Source organism: Corvus hawaiiensis, chromosome 25 (assembly GCF_020740725.1).
Source record: "Corvus hawaiiensis isolate bCorHaw1 chromosome 25, bCorHaw1.pri.cur, whole genome shotgun sequence".
Lineage (NCBI taxonomy): Eukaryota > Metazoa > Chordata > Aves > Passeriformes > Corvidae > Corvus > Corvus hawaiiensis.
In genome coordinates, this window is record NC_063237.1 from 5297259 (window position 1) to 5319141 (window position 21883).

The 21883-nt window shown below is 54.5% G+C and overlaps 1 protein-coding gene and 1 long non-coding RNA gene across 2 annotated transcripts; both read left to right on the top strand.

Moving 5' to 3' along the window:
• Positions 1-8863: 8863 nt before the first annotated feature.
• On the top strand, positions 8864-9663 carry LOC125338224. The gene is made up of 2 exons (XR_007208228.1): positions 8864-8920; positions 9519-9663. It is a non-coding gene; the product is annotated as an uncharacterized LOC125338224 (long non-coding RNA).
• A 6512-nt stretch (positions 9664-16175) lies between these two features.
• Positions 16176-21569, top strand: THY1 (Thy-1 cell surface antigen). The gene is made up of 4 exons (XM_048328677.1): positions 16176-16284; positions 18537-18618; positions 18722-19057; positions 19625-21569. The coding sequence occupies exons 2-4, from the start codon at positions 18582-18584 to the stop codon at positions 19735-19737; spliced, it is 486 nt and encodes a 161-aa protein (XP_048184634.1). The 5' UTR covers positions 16176-16284; positions 18537-18581; the 3' UTR covers positions 19738-21569.
• Positions 21570-21883: the final 314 nt, after the last annotated feature.

Consider the following 21883-nt stretch of genomic DNA (forward strand, 5'->3'; position numbering starts at 1 on the left):
ACTGAACGTGTCCTCACTACACGTCTGGATGCGCAGGCACGTGCACATGTTCTCCAGCACAGTTCCACACTTTACTCCCAACTCCACATTTTCCCACCCCAGTCTGGAGACCTCTTTTAAGGTAATGCTTTGGTTTGGTGGCTCTGCAGTCTCTGAGCCAGAGGGTTGTAGCCAGACAGTCTGTGAGCTGCTGTGCTGTTTTGTTCCTGAAGAAATGGAAGATGTACCAGGAATTGGCTCTGGCGTCTCTGGGATGAAGAGGGAAGGGCACAGATTGTGCCTTACAAAGCCTCTCTTCCCATCCCAGGAGACCTGGGAAATGTTTCCCTGACAAAACAAGTGCTTCAATCAGGGAGAATGAATCACATCCACTAGCCCCAGTGACAAATAAGAGAACAAATAATCAAATAACAAAGCCGAAGCAAAACCCAGGAACTCCTACATGCAGCAAGGAGATACTCCCTTTGTGCCACCTGCCTGAGAGCAAAGCCTTCCATCAGCCCCCAGTACAGAGACTCCACAGTCTTTTTATTTGAAGAGGATTATGGAGCTGCCGTTCAGTAAATGAAGTGCCACTCCAAACAGCTGCACTGTGGCCTGCCCTCGTTCAGACACAGGGCCTTGCAGGGGCTGCAGAGCTGCACGCAAAGGCTGCTCCTGGCCCTGGAATGCTGGGGAGTGCATGCACAGGAGCCAGGAGAGAGCTGAAGAAGCGGGAGAGTCTGAGTTCCTCATTTCTGCTGCTCTCCTGGAAGATAACAGCCAGGGTTTTCTCCTTCAGCAGCCTTCTTTTCTCCCAGGTTGCAGCCACAGCACCACACTGCTTCTGTGGCCACTGAAATACATAACCCGCTTTCCTGGGAGGGGACAGCAGGATGAGAGTCACTCCCCTTTCCCTGCCGCCTGATATCACAAGTTGCTCCCAGAACCCATTATTCCCACAGTGAGCACGACACCCTCTGTGCAGGGCTGATTGCCCAGAGCCACAGGAGACAAAGGCAGGGAGCTCCAAGCCCCAGCTCCAAGCGTGCCACATTTAATTCCCAGGGAATATGATCCAGGGAGAGGCCGTGCAAGTGGTGAAGAGACGGGGAGACCGAGCCTTGGGCTGGAAGGGGGGAATGTGAGCTGGGCCAGGGCAGGAGACCAGCAGGAAGAGGCAGAAACATGGGACATGAGCTGTGTTCAGCACGAGCAGGCTCTGGGATGAAATATTAATGCCAGCATCCTGAACAGGCAGCAAGCAGCGGTGTCTGAGCTACTTGGCCATGAATAAAAGATGGTCCTGAAAATGGGGAAGAGCAGCAAATTAATTAATCGAAGCAAAAGTCTCTCCATTCCCATTAAGGAACAAGCCTGGAATCCTCCCACATGCAGCTCAGCTTGGGGAACATGCAGGGGCACAGAGAGGAGAAGGACAGCAGAGGCAGGGTCTTCTCCCAGTGACCTGGGACCTCCCGCTGCCCAGCAGTGCCTGTAAGCTCAGGTTCAGATCCTGATTCAGCTTCTCATCATGTCTGACCTGCCAGCTTTGGGAGTTCAGCCTCTGCCAGCTTGGACTCCTCACCTGTGCCCTGGCTCCCTCAGGTTTTAAGTAACTGTCGAGCTGGGAGCTGAAAGGGGCTGCAGATTCCTAACCCCCAATTCCAAGAGCTGTGCCAAGTAGCCCAGCTCTGAGCCAATGTGGGGCCCAGCCAGCTGCTTCCAGGTGGGCTAGCAGAAGGGCTCTCCTGCTGGTGGAGGGCTTGGATCTGTTCCTGCCTGCAAGAGAAGACAGTCCAGTTTTCCTTCATTCAGAGCTGGGAATTTTCTTGCTCAGTGCTGCTCAGTGTTTCTTGCTCAGTGTTGCTCAGTGCTGCCATGCCCAAGCCTAATCCCTTATGCTGCACCAGTTGACTGGGAACAGAGTAGTGGGGGCTGCTGCAGATGGAGAGACACCCTCAGCACCAAGAGACGACTGATCTCCTCTTCTGAAGACTTGCCCATAAATTATAGATTTTAAGCAGTGTTTGTTTAAAATATTCAGCTTGCCACTTAAAAAAGAATTCTCATACACACCAGGAATGGGGAAAAAGGATGGGGGCTGCTTTCTCACTTGGAGGAGGGGGAGGGAAGCAGCCAGGAGAAAGGTGTTTCCTTGACTAATGAGCCAGCATCCCTGGCTGTGGATGTGCAGTCCGACATGTGAGTCACCTGCACTGCAGCTTTGCCTGTCTCTACCTCCAGCACACAGCTCAGGCCCAGCCTCTGCTCTCCCCCCCTGCATCCCGGGGTGCAGGTCATCCCACAGGCTTCCCTTCAAGCCCACGGGACAATGTTGTGCTTGCAAAGTCAGAGCAAAGATACCTCAGGTGTTCTGAGGGAAGGAAGGAGGGGAGGAGGCAGGGAAACATCCTTCTCTGCACAATCCCCCCTTACCTAGAAACACATTCATTGTTTTGATTAAAAATTCATCTTTTCAGCTGCCTTGGCCATGGGGCAGATCCATAAAAGGTGAGATGCAGGGAGCAGTAGCCGAGATATTTCTCATCAATGAAAAATGCTCCCCTTCATCTGCGCATCCCAGCCCGGCCAGGCACCAGAGCCTGTATTGCCGCCTGATGGCGAGGAGGAGGCAGGGCCCTGCTGCAGAATGAGGGGATTTCTCCTCTAGGTTGCAGCACCTCTCAGGCTAAGGCAGGCTCTCACTGTCTTCTGGGATGGATTTCCCATGGAAGAGACTGCAGAGAGCACTGGCGAAGAGACACAGCTGTGCAGGAGGTGATAAAGGCTTCCTTCAGCTTTTCCTGCCCAAGGAAGTTCACTTGGATGCTCAGGTACATCTTGAGCAGGGTACAGGGAGCAACAGCCCAGCTGTTCAGGAAGGCACAGATCTAACCCTATCTGTGATTTTGTCAGGGTCACACCCAGCTGGGAGCTGGCTCTCCCGAGGCTCAGGTAGCTCTGGGATCTCCCTGTGATCTGAGGATGGATGGATGGATGGATGGATGGATGGATGGATGGATGGATGGATGGCTGACTGCCAGGACCACCAGCCCAGGGCAGTTTCTCCTCCCTTCCTGCCACCTGGGTGACGCTCCAGGCCCAGCCCTCCTCCTGGCAGCTTAAGCACACTCCAGGCTGGCTGCACCTCATTCCCTCCTTAGCTGCATTTCTGTACCCCCAGGAGGCAGAGAACCTTTCTTGCTCTCCATCCCAGGAGACACTGACCATTCTGGCAAGTTCCGTACTGTATTTTTAATAAATTAGCCCCGAACTCCCTTTGCATGGATAAAAATAGCATCAACTGCTCTGCCAAGCCGTTTTTCTCTTGGTTAACACATTCATCCAAGCTGCTCTATTTGTCTTTCCTCCACAGACTCATATTGTTCTGGATTCATTTTGTCAAACAAATTGCACAAGCTGGACTGCCCATTTACCCAGTGCTGTTTGATTACAGGGGTTATTTATGAAACAGCAAGACATATGGCATTAAGCTTCTTAATAATAATAATAATGAGAGAAGGGAAGGAGAAAAGCGCTAGAAGAGAGGAGGGGGAAAATGTTTTTTATTACAGACAAAAGCTCCTGCCATCGGTGATAAATTCCAGACACTTTTTCCAGTTGCTCTTGTGCTGCTGGCATGATGAATGACACAGGCACTCAGCTCAGGAGCACACACAGGTGGTTGGGCAGGCTCAGGTGTGCAGGGACCACTGGCCACCAGGCACTTCACTTCCCAGGAGGCCACAGCAACGCGGACTCCACCCAGCCCTGCTTTTGAACCCGATTCCCTCTCTTCTCTCTCATGCAGTCACTTATTCCTGAGGAGTTTGGGACCACTCCATTCACCACATGCAGAGCCCAGCCGGCTCCCTGAAGACATCCCCCTCTGACCTGGCCATCCTGGCTCTGATAGTGACTCACTGCAATTCAATCAAAAGTTCTGTCAAAGAAAGATGCTCAATTAAGGGCCTGGGAGACTTTGAAAGCAGAGTCATTTCTGCAAGAGGAAGGTAATTAACTTTTTTAATCAGTGGGCACTGATCTCAAGGTCTAGTGAACAGAGAGAGAGAAGCAAACTCACTCCCACGGACTCAGAGCAGAGCTCTGTGATGCCACTGGAGGCCCCAGGAAAGGGCTGGGAACTGGACTTGGTACACACCAACCTGCAGAGCTGCTCCATCACCTCATCCTTCTCCCTGATGCCATTCCCCGGGGGCAGAGGCACCTTCACCTCTGGTCTTCCCTTCTCACCTTGTCTCAACAAACACACCAAATTTCCAATCAGAGCGGAATCAGTGTCTGGAGATAATTCCTCAGCAGCCCAGACTCCCTCACTCTCTTGCAGGGAAGGCCCTGGCAATGGGATAAACAAGCTCAAGCATCAAGAGCAAAGACTTTCCCTTGGCACTTGCAAATGTCCTGTAGCACCAGCCTCAGCTCCTGGACTTGTGTTCATCAGCTGGCACAGACCAGGGTGCCGGGCCAGGCAGAGTTAATCAAGGCTTGCTGGCGATCACAATGAACTCCTGCATTCCATGGCCTGCATCCTAAACCTGCTTTCTAATTCCCCAGGGCAGAGGGATTTACACTTTCAGTTTTATGTCTAGTTAGTTAATGGTCCATTACTGTCAAAAGGATCAGTAGCTAGAAGTTAAATCCTACAGGATTTATGATACGGAAGAACCAAAGGCTGCAGAAGAAAACATGCCAGAGGGGGCACAGGGAACATTGAAGGGTTTGCAGGTCCTCAGTGCTGTGACTGGACACTGCTGGTGACAGCTCTAGAACAAGGCTCACCCCAGCACTTTTCCCCTACACACTGTACCAGGTTTCTGGCTCAAAAACTCAGGGCAAAACATCGGCTTTGGCAGGACTGCAATGGGTTTGCCTTGTTCACGTTGAATTCCTGCCCCCTCCCCATCAAGACACTAAAAGGGCTCCACTCCCTTAGCAAGATAAAGGTTTCTGCAGTACACACGAGCCTGCCAAAAGGCAAAAACGTCTGTCTGTTCTGCTGCTGTCCCTGAGATCCTCAGTGGTGCTGCTGTCAGAGCAGAGGTGTTAAAGCAGTTACACTGAAAGGTCTGTCAGCACTACAGAGCTGTGCAGGGGTTTATAAACCTGCCCATAAAAACTCACTCTTGGCTGCAGGGTAAATAAGGTCTCCAGGCCTCTGAAGCAGAGAATCATTCTTTTCTTTTTATTTTGTAAACAAAGATACAATTTGTTTTTTCTGCTGGCTGAGGTTTTCTGAGTGGTAAGTGGTGCCAAAGAGACAGAGTTTGGCTAGATGGGGGACTGAAAAACATTTAAGTGATCAATGAACAGTTCCTTGTTTTGTTTAGCAAGGAGCTGGAAATTATTTTATCAATCAAGATAGCTTGAGCTGCAGCCAGGCAGGAAGCACAGCACAACGCTGAGGTCTACAGCCATCCAGACAGGTCAGATGTCCACACCTGCAGAAGATGGACATATTAGGCCTGGAAAAACAGTCCAGGAGAGCTCCCAAGTCTAAGCCCCTCACTCCCTCACCACCACACATAAGTGTGCCAGCAACACTGCTGGTACTTAAAAGCCTGGGACAGAGAACGAAGACTTATATGTTATTTAAAGACTCTACCAGTCTGGCTTTCCAGTCATTCTATAACTATCTCCCTACCAGAATTCCCCACTAGAGTCTGCCTTAGCCCCTTGATGCAACCATAAAACTTGGAGGAGCCCATTGCACACTCCATGCACATCATGCCAGCATTCAGAAGTTGTGCTGCTCTTACTTTTTATCATTTCTTCTTCTAAGCTGCTGGGAGATCAGCAGATTTTAACTTTTTTTTTTCCCCTCTACTTTCCATACAGCTGGGAGTGCTCCTCCCCACTGAAATCTGTGCTGTCCACTAAAGCCCTGCTTCAGTAAGTCAGGCCTGAGAGTATATACAAAACCACAAAAAAAAGAGCTGTGCAGCTCATAAAGCTCCCTTTCATCCCTCCTATCTACCCTAGCAGGGAACACAAGGCTAAGCTCTGAAAAGCAAGAAGCATTAAAACATGAAAAAATAAATCAAAGGCCGCCCTACCAACGGCTTGTAGTCTGTAAAGAAAGCACGGGACACGTGGACTGTGTAATCTGTGCTCACCTGCAAGGAGTTCGTGTCCGCCCTGTGTCCCCCGCACCTGTGCTCAGCGGCCCAGCGAAGGGCAAGGCTGCTCTCTCGTGGTCGCCGGCAGGATCACACCCTGCCTGTGCTCGCCCTCCTCGTCACTCCTCTTGCTGCTTTCGCTGCCAATTCCCTGCGTGGAGCAACCCCAGCTGTTCCAGCTGTGCAACTGTTGACAGCTGCTTGGGAGGAGAGCGACTCTGGTGGCACCCGGACCATGTGGAACACAAAAGGTAACACCTACGAGTAACAGCAATCCCACTGTAGAGCTGCTCTGACCATTCCAGCTGAGAGAAAAGCCTTATTTGGAGCCTGCAATTAGCAGATCCATAGATCTATGGATCTTACCAAAAGCTGCAAATCCATCAGTGACTACATCCACCAAGAACCACACACTTAAGGAAGAAAGATAGGCCAAGATTGCAAGACTCCACACTCAACCTGACCAGCAACACCAGCAAATACCCGCTGTAGCCCCAGTCACATCTAAAAACCTGCTGAAGAGCAGAGAACAAGAGTCACCCGGACTACTGGAAGGTGTCCCTACTCATGGCAGGGACTGGAACAAGATTAGCTTTAATGTCCCTTCCTCCTCAAACCGTTCTGGGGTTCTGATTCCCTCGTGTCTCTCCAAGCAAAAGCAATCCAGAGGAAGAGGCTGGTTCTATCAAATCATTGCTTTGCGTGAGGAGGACACATGGGCCGTCTTTGTTGGCCCTTCACAGTTGATTATTTCATATTTACAACGCTTTGCTTCATCTGAATGGAGCTTCTTGTGATTTATTTCCAATATATTTTCAGAAATGCAGTCCTGGCCTGCCAGCACAGAGAGGAATTGCATGAAAAGAAGCTGTGGGTTGGTTCCTAGCATTTGTTTACTCTTCTTATAGTAAACAGCAGGTTATGTTGTTTGTGGTGCTTCATAAATCCCCGCGTCGTTAAGTGTGTGTTTGCAAGTAGTGCCTTCCCCCATGCCTGTGTGTAGCATGATTATAATAGCAATGTTTTCCTCTGGTTTTCATCTAGTTTTCCCTGACTTTCTTATTTTGCCCATCTTTTTATCCCTGCTTCTGATTTAAACCAACAGAATTTTCTGTTTTTCCTTTGGTTGCAAAAAACTTGCTTTCAGGGGTTTTTTGAATTTACTAATGTGCAGTCTCAGAAATAAGTAATTACTACTATTACTATTACTTCCTTCAAGTTAAGAAAACATTGCTTTTTGGAGTATCTTGCCCAACATTCTTTGACTAAAATCTGAATCTCTTCAAAACAGATTCATGACACTAAAAAAAAAAACCAAACCATAGGATAAAAAATTCTATCCCATGGAAAGAGTAAAATGACAAATAATGTCATAACCAATGCATCACAAACACCTTCCACTCTTCTGATAGTAAAGAACTACATAAGTATAGCTCACGTTTATGTGTAAATAAACACAGTAAATAAGTCAATCCTTGCAACAAAAAGCTGAGAAACATACTTGTTCCAAAGGGTTTTAAGACAGCATATGAACTCAAATAGGAATTTCTTTTTTTATTTTATTTTTAAATCATCTCGTGTTTCAGGACTTTAAATATCTAAGAGGGCTACGTTTTAGCAATGTAGGAGAATATTGTCAGTGAATGGGAAGCAGATGCCCCGTGCACCGCTGAGGGGTCAGTGGGGGTCACTGAGGGGTAATTGGGGCCCTGACTGTCAGAGGGGCTTCTAGGGTTACTGAGGGGGAAAGTGGGTGTCCCGAGTGTCACTGAAGGGGAAGGTGGGTGCCTGGAGTGTAACTGAGGGGGAAGGTGGGTGCCTGGAGTGTAACTGGGGTGCCAAGAGGGTCACTGAGGGGGAAAGTGGGTGCCCCGAGTGTCACTGAGGGAGACACAGGTGCCTGGAGTGTCACTGGGGTGGACAGAGGGTCACTGAGGGGTAAAGTGGGTGCCCCGAGTGTCATTAAGGGAGAGGCAGGTGCCTGGAGTGTCGTTGGGGTGCCAGGAGGGTCACTGAGGGGGAAAGTGGGTGCCCCGAGTGTCACTGAGGGAGAGGCAGGTGCCTGGAGTGTAACTGGGGAGGAGAGAGGGTCACTGAGGGGGAAGGTGGGTGCCCTGAGTGCCACTGAGGGAGAGGCAGGTGCCTGGAGTGTTGCTGGGGTGCCGGGAGGGTCATTGAGGGGGAAGGTGGGTGCCCCGAGTGTCACTGAGGGAGACACAGGTGCCTGGAGTGTCACTGGGGTGGAAAGAGGGTCACTGAGGGGGAAAGTGGGTGCCCCGAGTGTCACTGAGGGAGACACAGGTGCCTGGAGTGTAACTGGGGTGGAAAGAGGGTCACTGAAGGGGAAAGTGGGTGCCCCGAGTGTCACTGAGGGAGACACAGGTGCCTGGAGTGTCACTGGGGTGGAGAGAGGGTCACTGAGGGGGAAAGTGGGTGCCCCGAGTGTCACTGAGGGAGAGGCAGGTGCCTGGAGTGTAACTGGGGAGGAGAGAGGGTCACTGAGGGGGAAGGTGGGTGCCCTGAGTGCCACTGAGGGAGAGGCAGGTGCCTGGAGTGTCGCTGGGGTGCCGGGAGGGTCACTGAGGGGGAAGGTGGTCACTGAGGGGGAAGGCGGTCACTCAGAGGCCTTGGGGCTGCCCTGAGGGACACGGGGAGAGGCGGGGCTGTGCCGCTGCCGCGTAGCTTTTTCCGCGCCGCAAGGGGGCGCCTGCCGCCTGTCCCCTCAGCGCCCTCAGATCCCTCAGCGCCGCGGTCCGTGAGGCGGGCGCAGGCGAAAGACGCTCCGAGCGGCTCGAAAAAAGGTATTGCAGTGGTCCTGGGGCAGACTGGGGGCTCTTGCAGATGGAGGGAATGTTGAGCAGCGGCGTCAGAAGGCAGCAGGGTGTTTCGGTGGAGTTGCCGAGGGAGAAGCTTAGGTAGTTCAGACGGGACGCAACATCTTCGCCGGGGGAAAGCTGAGGGAACTTTGAAGTGAGAGCCAGGGGATTTTTGAGGTAAAATCTGTCAGGGAGAGAATAAAGATTCTGTATGGGAGAGCTGAGTTACTCTGTAGGTGACATTTTGGGGATAAAATCTGAGATAATCTATAGGGGACAGAATGGGCATTTTGGGGGCATAATCTGAGGTAAATTTTGAGGGACAGAATGAAACTCTTGGAGGGAAAAGCTGAATTACTCTTTAGGGAATATTTTGGGCATAAATCTGAGATAATCTATCGTGTACAGAATTAATATTATGGGGCGAAATCTGAGGTAAATTGTGAGGTACAGGAGGAACATCTTGGAAGGATGTTAGCATAGGGTGAGCATGTCTTTTTGCCCTGCTCCTTTAGGCTTTTTGCCCATCTTGTTTAGAGAAGTGTGGTGGTCTTGTCTCTCAACCTGTTTTTGTTTTTTACAGCATTTTTACTGGGGAGAAAACATCTGGATTTCAGCATCCACAAAATCTTTCTTTTTTTCTCCCCAGGAACAGCAGCTGTGACTTCCATTTTAGCTGTTCCTCCATCTTCTTTTCCATAAATAAAATGCTTTTTCAGTCTCTGTTTTACAATTTTTCATACACCATTTTTCTTCTCTCATGCTTTTACAACTGTCTTGTATTTCTTTAACATTTTCCCCTGCAGCTGCAGATTGTGATGTCAGAGGTGTCTGTCCATCCTTGGTGCTCCTAAATGCAGTTGTGTTACCATGTTCTGGTGTCCAGGTAGGTGCCACTGCCCTGCTACAGCTGACATCTTATGGCAGATCTCCATGAATTATTTGAAAAGGAGAGTGAGTTGTAATCAGGTGCTGGCTGGCAGGATCCCAAACCCCTTAGGCGTAAATGTTACACCGGGTGCTGTGTAGCTTCTGCTTTGGAATATGCTCAAGCTCCCTCATCCATAGGGAGAAATTTCTTCCATTAAACACAGACAGGAGGTGTTTGCTCTTTGCAACGAAGACTTTAACATTTAAGAGAGATTTATTAAGCATGTGTTGCCTTTATTTGTTTATTCCTGGGGTTGGTACAGGGCACCAGCTGTGAATTCCTCGGCACCAAGAGAGTAAAACCTGGTTTTGCTCATGTCTGTTGTGCTTCTTGGCCAAACTTAAAGCATTTTCCAAGCGGCAGGGCCTTTGCTTGCTGAGTTTTAGGTACTGTAGATAATAAATAATAAAGAGATAAGTAATTGATAATAATAATAGATAATAAATAATTAATGATAATGGATAATAAGTAATGGCTCAGAGAGATGAGCACTCACCAGCACAGTTCTTTGTGTGCCTGGGTAAATTCTCACTGCTACAATCCTGATGTTTTTCCCCTTTCATTTCTAATTGTTTTCTAACATTGGGCTTCTCCTTTCTAAAGCTCAGTGCTTCTTTATGACAGTGCTGTCTATATCCACAGTCTTTCCTACACTAATATTTCAAATCAGAGCATTGGCCTGGATTAAAAAAAAAAAAAAGAAAGTAATTTCTTCAGGGTGTGTTTTTCTGTGGCAAGACTGCTCCCCAGTGATGTGAAGAGACCCACTTGCTGTCCCTGAAGGAGACAGCAGAAGGGATGGGAGACTTGGGCTTCCAGCTCTGCTGTGAGAGCCCAGACACTTGTGCGTTCTCCAGGGTTCTCCAGCCTAAGCAGGAGCAGACAACAAATAGGTATTGAGCTGCCTGGGAAGCACTTGAAAATCCCCCTCTGCTCCAAACAGTTTGTCCTTATGGACTGGGAGGAATCCCTGAGTGACCGTGTACAGCAGAAGAGGTTGATGTGGCTGGAGGGCTGCCGGTGTTTGGGGTGTGATGCCGAGAAGGGAAGCAGCAGGGCTGGCCGAGTGCCTGGAGGAGCCACAGCCCGGCAGACAGGCAGGGCTGCCTCCTCCTCTTCCAGGCACTCGGCTGTGGCTGGGGCAGGAGGGCTGCTCGCAGAGCAGGGGAAGCCCTTTCTCCCTCAGCCCTGCACATGTGCCATTGTCCCTGCTAACAATGGGGAGAGGAGGGAGCGCTGGAGCTGATGACACAAACCCCAGGGCAGGAGCAGCTGGTGGCTGCTCAAGGGAAGCTCTGTGTGTGCAGCCACAGCCCCTGCCCTGCCAGCACTGCCCAGGTCCCAGACAGGGCTCCTGACAGCCTCAGGGTAGGACTGAGCCCTGTGCAGTGCCAGAAAGGGGAAAAACTGCCTTTGTTTATCATGGAATCATGGAATATCCTGAGTTGGGAGGAGTCATTGAGTCCACACAGCACAGCCCCAACAATCCTGCCCTGTGCCTGAGAGCGTTGTCCAAACGTTCCTGGAGCTCTGGCAGCCTTGGGGCCGTGACCATTCCCTGGGGAGCCTGGTCAGTGCCCCACCACACTCTTTTCCTAATATCCAACCTAAATCTCTCCTGGCACAGCTCCAGCCATTCCTTCAGGTCCTGTCCCCGGTCATCAAACAGCAGAGATTGGTGCTGCCCCTCAGGAGGAAATTGTAGACTGTATTTAACTGTAGACTGTGTTTAACCTGCCTCTCTCCAGAGTCTGGGGCTTCCCAGATGGCTCAGAGCATAGGGAGACCCTGCAGGCAGCTGCTCCCTGTGGCTCCTCTCTGGTGCTATCCCTAGGAACCTGTGTGGTGAGAGTTAACCAGCCCAGCCTAATGGTTCCTTCATAAATAAGGAATGCTGTTAAACACTTTCTATTACTTAAGGTCCAGCAGATAGGAAGAGAATAATCAAGGAAGCCATTTCCACTTTCTGTAACTTGCATTAGTCATCTCTCCTGAGACAGAGGGGAAAGCTTGGCTGGGGATGGGCAGCAGAAACTGGGCTGTGCTCCACACCTCTCTCTGTCCAGCACCTCCTGGGAGGTCCCCAGCAGCTTCTCCTTTCCAACATGAGTAAATGTCCCTAAAACAAAGGGGCTTAAGGTTTATCTGGGAATCAGTTCCCTCTCAGGGTTTCCAATGCTGCACAACCTGTATCAGCCCCCACAGGTACTCCCCATTTTAAAGGGAGTGGGGGTGGTGGTGTCACAGGTGTTCAGCAGGTGGAGGAGGAGTTTCACCATCTGAAGTGGCAGCTTTTCCCAATTCCAACTCTGCCCATGTTCACTCCCATTGAAAGAGCCCGTGGGATATGGCACCTTGCAAAGAGCTTGGAATACAGGCCCTGTGGCCACTGACCCTGCAGGTAAGAGACAGGTCTGCAAACTGAACCAGGAGTTACCTGCCAAACCTGCCTGGCTTAGCTGGCAGAGATGCCTCTCCTGCCCCCAGGGACAAGTCTCCCTCTCAGCTCAGCAGAGATCAGGTTTGCAGGGCATGATGCAGAAAGCAGCTCTCCCAAAAAAACCCAGCCCCTGCCAAGAAGTAACAGGATGTGATGGGAGGCAGTGAGGAGGAGGCTGGAGCAGGCAGCCAAGCACCCTTCCCACTCAGTCTGGAGAGCAGATGGAGCAAACTAAGAGTTCTCTACCTCAGTCAACCTCCTCTTCCAGGCTGAGCTGGCTCCTCGTGTCCTGGCTGGCTCCCACAAGGATTCCCAAGACTCTTGCAAAGAGATTTTAGTAGCCTTGGGCTGGAGGCAGACAGAGATAGTCACCCACTCCTCCAGATGGATATCGGGCTGCAAGGAGAATGGCTCCGCTCTGCTTGGGCAGGAGAGCTGCACTGCTGGGCTCTTGTCTGGTGGATCCCAGTAGGCTGGGAAGGCAGCAGTGCAGGCGAAGCAGGGATTACTGTGGAGGATCCTACGCTGTAGTGAATGCTCACTGCTGGCAGCCTCCCAGAGAAGCCCCCTCGACAGCATTCCCACTTTGGGCCACTCGCGTGACTGAATGTGAGCACAGAGCCGGGGGCTACAAGGCAGCTACAGGATAACAGTGTGCAGCAAACAGGGAGGAACAGGGGGAAGGGAGGGATGTTCCTGCTGGCAGCCGTGTCTCATTGCAGGGTTGGAGCTGATTGCTCACAGGCACTCCCTAGCCATGATCACTGTTAGACAGAGATCTTCAGTCTCTGGGGCTTCTCTTTATGCAGGACACAGGCACAAAGCAGAGGCACTTGGTAGCTCAGGCTATCAAGGCTGGGGCTCTGTGCCAGCCATCTCCTTTGCAAGGCTGACATGACCCCAGGCCAGTGCTGCAGCAGGAGTCCTGCCTGCCCGTTTTCCCTGGCTCTGTGCTGCCTGCAGGAAGCAGGGTAGCACAGTCTCCTCCACCCCTGCTCTGTGCAGCACCACCACAAAGCCCAGGGGCTTCATATCTGGGCCATGCTACATTTAGCATCTGTGGGGCCTCGCTGGGCTCCCGAGGGCCATTCCGTACCTCCAATCAAGGGCACAGCTCTTCTGCAGCCTCCCTTCCTTGTCCCTCAAAGATGGGGTGAGAAGGGCCTGGGTTTGGCTTAGTGCAGTGAGGAGTAAACCCTTTGCAGCCCTCCTGTGTCTGGGGCAGGGGCTGAGCTGTGAGGCGAGCAAGTCACTCCTAGGGCTGTGATCTCTGCAGATCCACCACTGATTCCCACATGCCCTCCCTTACTCCTCCATGCTGTAACTCCCCCGCTCTAATGGCCTTGGAGAGGGTGTCAGGGGTCTCTCCACAGCACTGCTGCCCCCAGGTCCTGTTGTCCATGTCCTCACATCTCCTCTCCCCAGCAATTGGCAGTGTGGGAGCAAATGGTTTCTGTGTCAGCATTGTTTTGAGTAGGACCCAGGGTGTGCTGCTGTGCTGTGATTCATGAGCAGGAGGGAAAGGGAGAGACTCTCCAATTCCTGTGTTTGGGATAGGCTGAGGGCAGGGCAGATATGTTCCTCTTGGGAAGGATGTGCATCCACCTTTCTTCTAGAAGGGTGTCTCCTGCAGCAGGATGTCCTTGGGCAAGGCCAGGTTTTAATTGCTGCAGCATCACCAGACACCCGAGTCATGGTGCCCCTCCGAGCTTCTGCTCCCAGCCTGCCTCCTGCAGCTACTGAGCTACTGGGAGCAGTGAATCTCCCCCCGGGGGCTCCCCTCATGCCCTGGTTTTCTCTCCAGAGGGGATCCAGGGGCAGCTTGGCTGATCTGAGCTCCCAGGGGAGCTGTCTGTGCCCTGCCTCTTGCCTGATGGTCGGTCTGTCCTGCCGCATCCACTGGCTCCTGCTGGTGTCTGCACTGCTGTGCTGCACTGTGCCTGTTTGGCTGCCTCCTTGTCCCTCTTGCTGTCTGTCTCCCTGACTGACACCTGCCACGGCAAACACTGCCTGCCCCCCTCTCCATTGGTCTGTCATTATTAGGTTTTCTCCTCCCCACCCCTTTCCTCTGGCCGCTATCTGGAGGCCTCTGCATTAGGTATGACTTGGGTGCTTTTCTCTGGTTTGTGGATAGCAGCCAGGCTGCAATCTGCAGCAAAAGGACTATCCAGAGGGAAAACCTCTGCAAGGAGCCTCCTGCAAATACCTAGGCAGGACAGTGGCTGCCAGCACTGCCCAGAAACTGCACACTCACACCTGCTTCCTCAGCACCGCAGCCAGAGACTGATATGAAGCCCAAATCTCTCGCAGTGGGTCTTGGGTCACTGCATCCCTCTAAAAGCCAGTCCTTGGAGCTTGAATTCCCTGGTTCCCTGTGGGATAGCTGGGAGTGAGGCTGGGCATGTGAAAGAGATGCAGCTTGTGGAGATGTGAGGCTAAATGTGAAAAGGACGTGTGTGTGTGTGTGTGTGTGTGTGTGGTTACATGTACTGCCCCACATCACAGCTGTGTTTGGACATAGACCTTGTGCTTGCAATTTTTCCACCCTGACAACATTGCAGCATGCCTCGTGTCTGTCTCTTTGCCTTGCATCCATCTGCTCCCAGTCTCGGTATCTTTCCCTGTTGTTTTGCCATGCCTCTCATCCCATCCATAGCCAGCCCTGCCAGCCTGAGCTGTCCTGGGCCAGCAGTGTGGTGTGTCATTGTGCTGCCACAGTGCCTTCAATACCCCCCAGCCACCTTAGGGGGCTGTCCCCATTTGGGCCAGCACACCTGCAGCCCATGCAGCAGCCTGAGCCAAGCTTTTGTAGAATTAGCAAAACCCCCTGCACAGCCAGCTTGCAAAACCTCAGCAGTCAAGTGTCACCTGGGATCAGGTTCTGCTGGAGCAGAACATGACTTTCATATCAACTTTCCCAGTGTCAGCCCTTTTAGCAGAGCCCAGCCAGGGCTGTGGGAGAAGGTGAGGGCAGGGCAGGCCATCCTGTGTGTCTCTGTGCCTTCCTGGGATACCTCTGGACCCAAACTCCCAGGGAAAACAGCTCCCTGATGCTGCCCTCCTCTCCTGTCATGACCTTGCCAAAGAGCAGGGAGGAGGTCTTGTCCCAGGCTTCTTTCTGGATCCAAAGCCATTTTGCCTGTGCAGAAGCAGCTCTGCTTATCCCCTTCCCAAACATGCTGATGGGAGCCTGTGGGGAGCAAAACCTTGGTGTGTCCTCACTCTCACCAGACCTGGGCCTAAAACTGAAGGTCTGTGTCCAGTGATATCACAGACAGAGCCTGTAGATGTGACACATTAGGCCATGGCTTAGTGGTGGATTTGGCAGTGCTGGGTTAGCAGTTGGACTCGTTGGTCTCAAAGGCTTTTCCCAGCTTAAATGATTCTGTGATTCTTTAATTCAGCTGTGTGTCCTGCCATTGTCACAATGGTTTCCCACATGAAGGAGAGCTGTGTCACACAGGCCTGTGGTGACTTGGTGCAGGGTGGCCTCTCTGGGCACCTGAGCAGAACTCATTTGGTGGCAGAGGATGATACCTGCCCCCTCCTCAGCAAAGCCCACGCCAGGCTCCTTTTCCCCTTCCCAACCCATCCTCCTTTCCCAGCAAAACACCTCCCACGCTGCCGGGGAGGATGAGGGTTGGCAGCTCTTCCGCAAAATGATGTTCCCATGGCAATGGGGATGTGTCGCCCTTCCTGGGGAACATAAGGGGGGCGAGTGGGACCTTCCGCACCAGTGCGCACCCCTTGTCCGGGGCGGGGGCGTCCGAGTCCCGCAGAGGCAGGGCCCCCCCCGCACCGCCCCCCGCCGCAGGGCCGGGGGCCGAGCCTCAGTGACGCCTCCCGGTCCCCATTCGCTGGGTCCGCCCGCCCAGCCCTGCCCAGACTGCGGGAGCGCCGCGCCCACAGCCCGCCGGGCAGCCCCGGACAGCGCCGGCAGCCCCGCAGGCAGCGGGCAGCACCGGACAGCGCCCGCAGGTAGGCACCGACCGCCCGCAGCGCCCCGCGCCCTGCCGGGCCGGGAGCAGCCGCTGGGCTCGGGGCACAGCGCGGGGCTGCGGGCGCGGGGAGGGTCCGCAGCCGCCGGGCGCGGCCGTGGCACCGGGAGCATCTCGCCCCTCGCCCGGGGGATGCTCGGCCGGGCGGAACGCGCTGGCGGAGGGGACGGGCTCAGCTTCTCGCCCCGCTGCCGATACCCCCCACCCCCGGCTCGGGACTGCGGCATTCCCGGTGGGCGCGCCCGCGCGCACGCCCGCACCGCAGCCGCGCTCCCGCTCCGCGCTGCTGCAGGGGGGGAGCTCGCCCACCCCGAGCCCTGCTGCCCCTCTCGAGGGTCGCCCGATCGTCTTCCCTGCGCACCGCGTCCCCGTGCATCCTCTTTGCTGGCAGCCACCCCCTGGCACAGCCGGCTCCCTGGGGCTCTGGGGTTCTCTCAGCTCACCAGTCTGGCTCTGCACGTCCCCGTCCCCATCCCCGCAGCTCGTTTGTCACCCTGAGCCTGTCACGCTGGTAGGCACAGGGGGTAGGTACTGCCGTGGTGTGACCCCGAGCAAGTGGGGACCACGCCGGGAACTTTGCCCTGTAAGAGCTGGAGCCCCTCGAATGCTGCCATCCTCCTGAGCCCTGTCCCTACGCCAAACCCCTGGGATCATGCAGGAGTGAGAGTTACCTGGCTTGCTCTGCTCCCAGCACTGCTGTCAGGAGGAGAAGAGGGGTCCAAGGGCTATCAACCCAGAGCCTAGAAAATCTGAGTGCTTGGGCACATAGATGGGAGGAAGACCCCCTCTCTGGGAGCTTCTTTGCACTGATTTTCTGGGGGAAAGCCAGGCTATGACCTAGATAGTGTCCCAGGACACTCAAAGAGGAGCAGGTTGGTGCTGGGAAATGACAAAGCAAGGGACACGGGGGACAGTTTCTAGGAATCCAGAGGTTCAGGCATGTGCCCCATTTGCAACCTCTTGGTTGTCAAGATCAAACAGAAGGGAATTTTTCTTCTTGGCCAACGATTCCCCAGAAGGGAATTTTTCTTCCTGGATAAAGAGATTTTTCAGAGCTTCAGGGTGAGCAAATGGGTTTGGTATTTCCTCCTAGAATGTTATATGAAAGACCCAAAATTTGCTAAATAGAAAAATGCAGCTGGCTGTGGTACAGGCAATTCCTAGCTCTTCCCTGGATGCTTTGCCAAGCTCAGAGGGAGCAAACTGAGGGTCTGTTGTCCCCTCTGCCAACCCAGATTCACGAAGGGGTGGTTTATCAGCTCCCCCTCTTGGACCTGGCCCCACATGGCCAGCCTGGAGGGCTGACTGCAGGGTGCTCGGTGTGTCCTTCAGCCTGGCGGCTGCCTCACTGCTGCTCCCCCACCCTGTCCCTCCATTCCGCATGTCTGTGGCTGGATTCCCCATGCGGCTGCTTGGCCAGGCTGCAAACCTTTAATTGATTCCTTGTGGCTGCATTGGGCTGCCTGGAATCAGCAGCCCTGGTGTTTGGATGGCACATCATGGGTCCCTTGCCCACACACCGCCTGGAGAGAGACAGGCACCAGGCAGGGACCCAGAAAGTGGATGCTGCCACCCAAACCCCTTCCACCCTGTGGCCAGGCAGGCTGAGCTCAGCTCTTAGAGGCTTCGTGCCATCCTTTGGTCGTCTTGGCTCCCTGTCCAGCTGCTGTGTCCCTCTTCCTCACTGCTCTTGGCCCCTTTCCCTCACTGCATCGCAGTGACTCATCCTTGCTGAGCTCACCCGCTGGAGCTGCGGGAGGACTGGCAGGACAGGCGCCTGCCAGCCCCAAGAGAGAGTCCCTCACCTGGCAGCTCCCTCTCCGTGAGCCACAGACCTCTGGTCAAGGTGTGCAGGCACTGGGGTGCAGCCTGATTTCACCTCTGCACCTTGGCTGGCCATGGGGCAGAAGGGGGAGGAGGCAGCGCACACAGGCCTTGCTGCGGGTCTGGCCACGCTCATTTAATGTCTGCTGGGAGGATCTGGACGAGGAAAACAAAGTGTGGATGGGGCATTGCCTGGAGATGTGGAAAGATGATGCTGGGCAGACACACAGTGCCTGATTCCCCAGCTGGCTGCAGTGCCAGCTGGGCTCTGTGCAGTGAATCAGATGCCATGGTGAGGAGGAGCAGGCTCTAGAGCATAGCTTGTGCAAGAAGGGCAGCCTGCACCACCGAGTGCCCACATCCATGGGGCAATGGCCTGGCTAACTGCCTCTCTCTCCCCCTGCCCAGGTTCCCCTCTCAGAGACAGCCCCCACCGGGCACCTCAGCGACAAGATGAACCCTACCGTGGGCATCGCTGTCATCCTGACAGGTACATCCCTCCCTGCTCCCTGCTTGGCCCAGAGCAGCCTGGAGGCTGCATGGGCACCCCCAGAGCTCTCTGTTCCCTGTCCAACCCTTCCTGCCTCTCCCAGTGCTCCAGGCCGCCCACTGCCAGATGATCAAGGACCTGAGTGCCTGCCTGCTGGGCCAGAACCTGCGCGTGGACTGTCGCTATGAGAACAAAACCGACAACCCCCTGACCTACGAGTTCAGCATCACCAAGGACAACAGGAAGCACGTCATCCACAGCACCATCAGCGTCTCTGAGAACATCTACCGGAACCGAGCCAACGTCACCATGCACAAGAACCTGGTGTGCCTCCACCTGCAGAGCTTCACCACCAGCGATGAGGGCATCTACATGTGCGAGCTGAAGGCCACCAACGACTACACCGGCAACCAGATCAGGAACATCACTGTTATCAAAGGTGAGACAGGCAGTGGCACCTGGCCTCAGCCAGCTCCTTGGCTTGGCAGGGCCAGCAGAGAACACCACAACTCCCTGTGGTGTCCCCAGATCTTCCCTGAGCTCCATAAATGTGTCCCCACCCTGACATGCCCTTCATGCTTCATCCCACAGATGGGCTCACTCTGCCCCATCTCACACTGCTTTTCCTGCCTCTCTTGGGTCCCACCTGAGGCACATTGCCTCAATATCCTCCCATAGAGAGGACAGTGGGGAGTCTCCACACCTACATCGCACAGGAGCTGTCCTCCAGGTGCAGAGCCCTTTGTCTCACCTGGTGCCCATCCCCTTGTCACCTCAGTCAGGCACAGGCAGGGTTATGCTTCTCAGTGTCCCTGTGACCCCAAAGTTTGCTGCTACATGGTGGGAGGGAAACAGTCAAGGGGCCAGGATGGGACTTGCTGCATTTCTGTGACAGAGCAAAGGCAAGAAGCTGGGTTCCAGCACCATTAGAACACCCAGCCTGAGCCCCGTTCCCAAGGGATTTCATGGCCTCTCTTCTCTCCCTCCCCATTCCTTCTCCTCACAGACAAACTGGAGAAATGCGCCGGCTTCAGCCTTTTGATCCAGAACACCTCATGGCTCCTGCTGCTGCTCCTTTCCCTGCCTCTCCTGCAAGCCGTGGACTTCGTGTCCCTGTGAAAGGCGAAACACACACACACAGCGCTCGCACACGCACGCACACACCGAGCACCCCAGCCACCCCGCCTTCCTCGCAGCCCCTGGAAAGAGAAGCTGAAGCGTCTGGAAGCCGTGAAACCTCTCTGTGTTATCTCTATTTAGCCGTATATCTAACGCTAACCACCGTCCCGTGCCGAGGCCACCATCCCACGCACACGCGCCCCGCTCCGAAGCATGGTGGCTCTGCTAGGCAGCGTTGCTTCTCCCATCGCGCCTCCCCGCTCCGTAGGCTGGCTGGTTTGCTTGTGCTGGGAGCACTGGAGGCCTCAGCCTCGCTTGTCCCATCCCTTTAACTCTTGGGGTTTGCCTGTTCTCAACTGGGGAAAGACAGCTGGATTGGCAGGTAAGAGAGAGGGGTGACGGGAGAGCGTGCAGAGGATGCCTGTGGTGGGTGCTGTGCCCACAGCCCCTGGAGGTGACAGGGTTCCTAGTGTCCCCACCTGCCCTGCCTGCCAGCCAGGTGACCAATGCCTCACCCTGAGCTGCCACAGCTGGGAGAGGGCACAAAATGACTCCTGTCTCAATGAACAGCGGGGCCATGGGATGCTGCTGGGCCTGGCAGGAGGGGAGGAGAGAGGGGAGCAGGTCCAGGAGCCACCATGAACTGAACCCCCCCTGCCTCCTTAGGGCTCCTCTGGGGCCCTGGGAATGGGGTCAGTACAAACGTGCTCTGGCAACAAGTTTTTCCTAATCTGTTTCTTACAGCTGAGCGGGAAGTGAGGCCTCCTCGACACCATCTGGTACCTTTGGGCTGCCCGAGCCAGAGACACCCCTCGCTCTCCCCGGGGAGCAGCCCTTAGCTGTGACGAGAGAATTGCTGCCAGCACCAGTGGAGGCAAGCAGAGCCTCTCTGAGCTAGCCACAGCCCCACTGCCCTCCCCAGGGGCCCCTGAGCTGCACCCAGGCTGGCTGGTGGGGAGGGGGCTCCCCTCTGGGAGTGTGACCCCAGGGTCTCCGCAGGGACTCCTCTGCACCGGCATCTTGTCCTCATAAGGGAACATCTGGGGACCCCAGTCCTTCCTCATGAAGAGGCAGAGCAGTCTTCCTGGAATCCCACTGTGCTCCTGGGAGGAGCCCGTGTGCCCCCTTCCTTCTCCCTCCTCCCTTTCAGCATTTCCCTGTCTCCCTTTAAGAGCAGGAAAGGACCTAAGGGCAGCCCACAACCTCAGTAAGGCCAGGATGGTGCCAGGGGTTGGCGAGAGCAGGGACAGGGATGGCCAGCACAGCTCAGATCCGCCAGCCCAGGGCTGCCCCGATGCCCACGGGACCCCGAGGAGCCTCGCCGAGGGGAGGGCACGGGGAAGGGAAGAGGCAGGCAGGAGCATCCAGGTCCATGGGGTGAGCCCCAGCTGTGCTACCCGTGCAGCCTGGGCTGTGCCACCACAGCTTAGAGCAATACACAGCAGCTGCTCCCCACTCCTTGCTCTTCTCCAGAGCTGCTTCCTTCCCCCGTGCCCATCCCCTGCCCATCCCTGCCTGCTTGCTTGCTGTCTAGTGCTGCTGAGGTCATGCCCAGCTGAGGCCTGGCTGTGCCCAGCTCCCTGGGCGTGCTGGTGAGCGCTGGGGCAGGCACAGAGCCCAGCGGCAGAGCACGGACGCAGCTCAAGTCTCATTTTTTTGTGAACATTTGTAGTTGTTTCCACAGCTTGTCGTCAAAGAAATTCTGTTAAGGGAAAAGAAAAAAAACGGAAAAAAAAGAACCCTATGAAAAGCAACAACAAAAAAAACCACCTTATCATCCAGGAGTGTTCCTCTGTCTGCACAATAAAACCCTACCTAGGTTGTGTGTTGGAGCCACAGGCGCCCATGTGTGCGGCAGTGGGGGCAGGGGCTGTGTGGGGCTGGGCTCCAGGACCCTGCTGAGCGGTACAGCCCCCCAGGCAGCCCCCCTGTGCCTCCAGCACCCCAATGCCTGTGGGAGAGAAGCAGGCGGGGGGAAAGACTTGAGTTTCCTGGGCAGGGCAACCCCCTCCTGCTCACCCGGAGCATGGCCCCCGTGCCCAGACCCCCTATCCCTGTCCCTAAACCCCTGGCTCCATCCCAGAGGCCACCTAGTGCCCACGGCGGTGGCAGGGAGGCAAAGCAGGGGACCCCAAGTCTGGTCCTG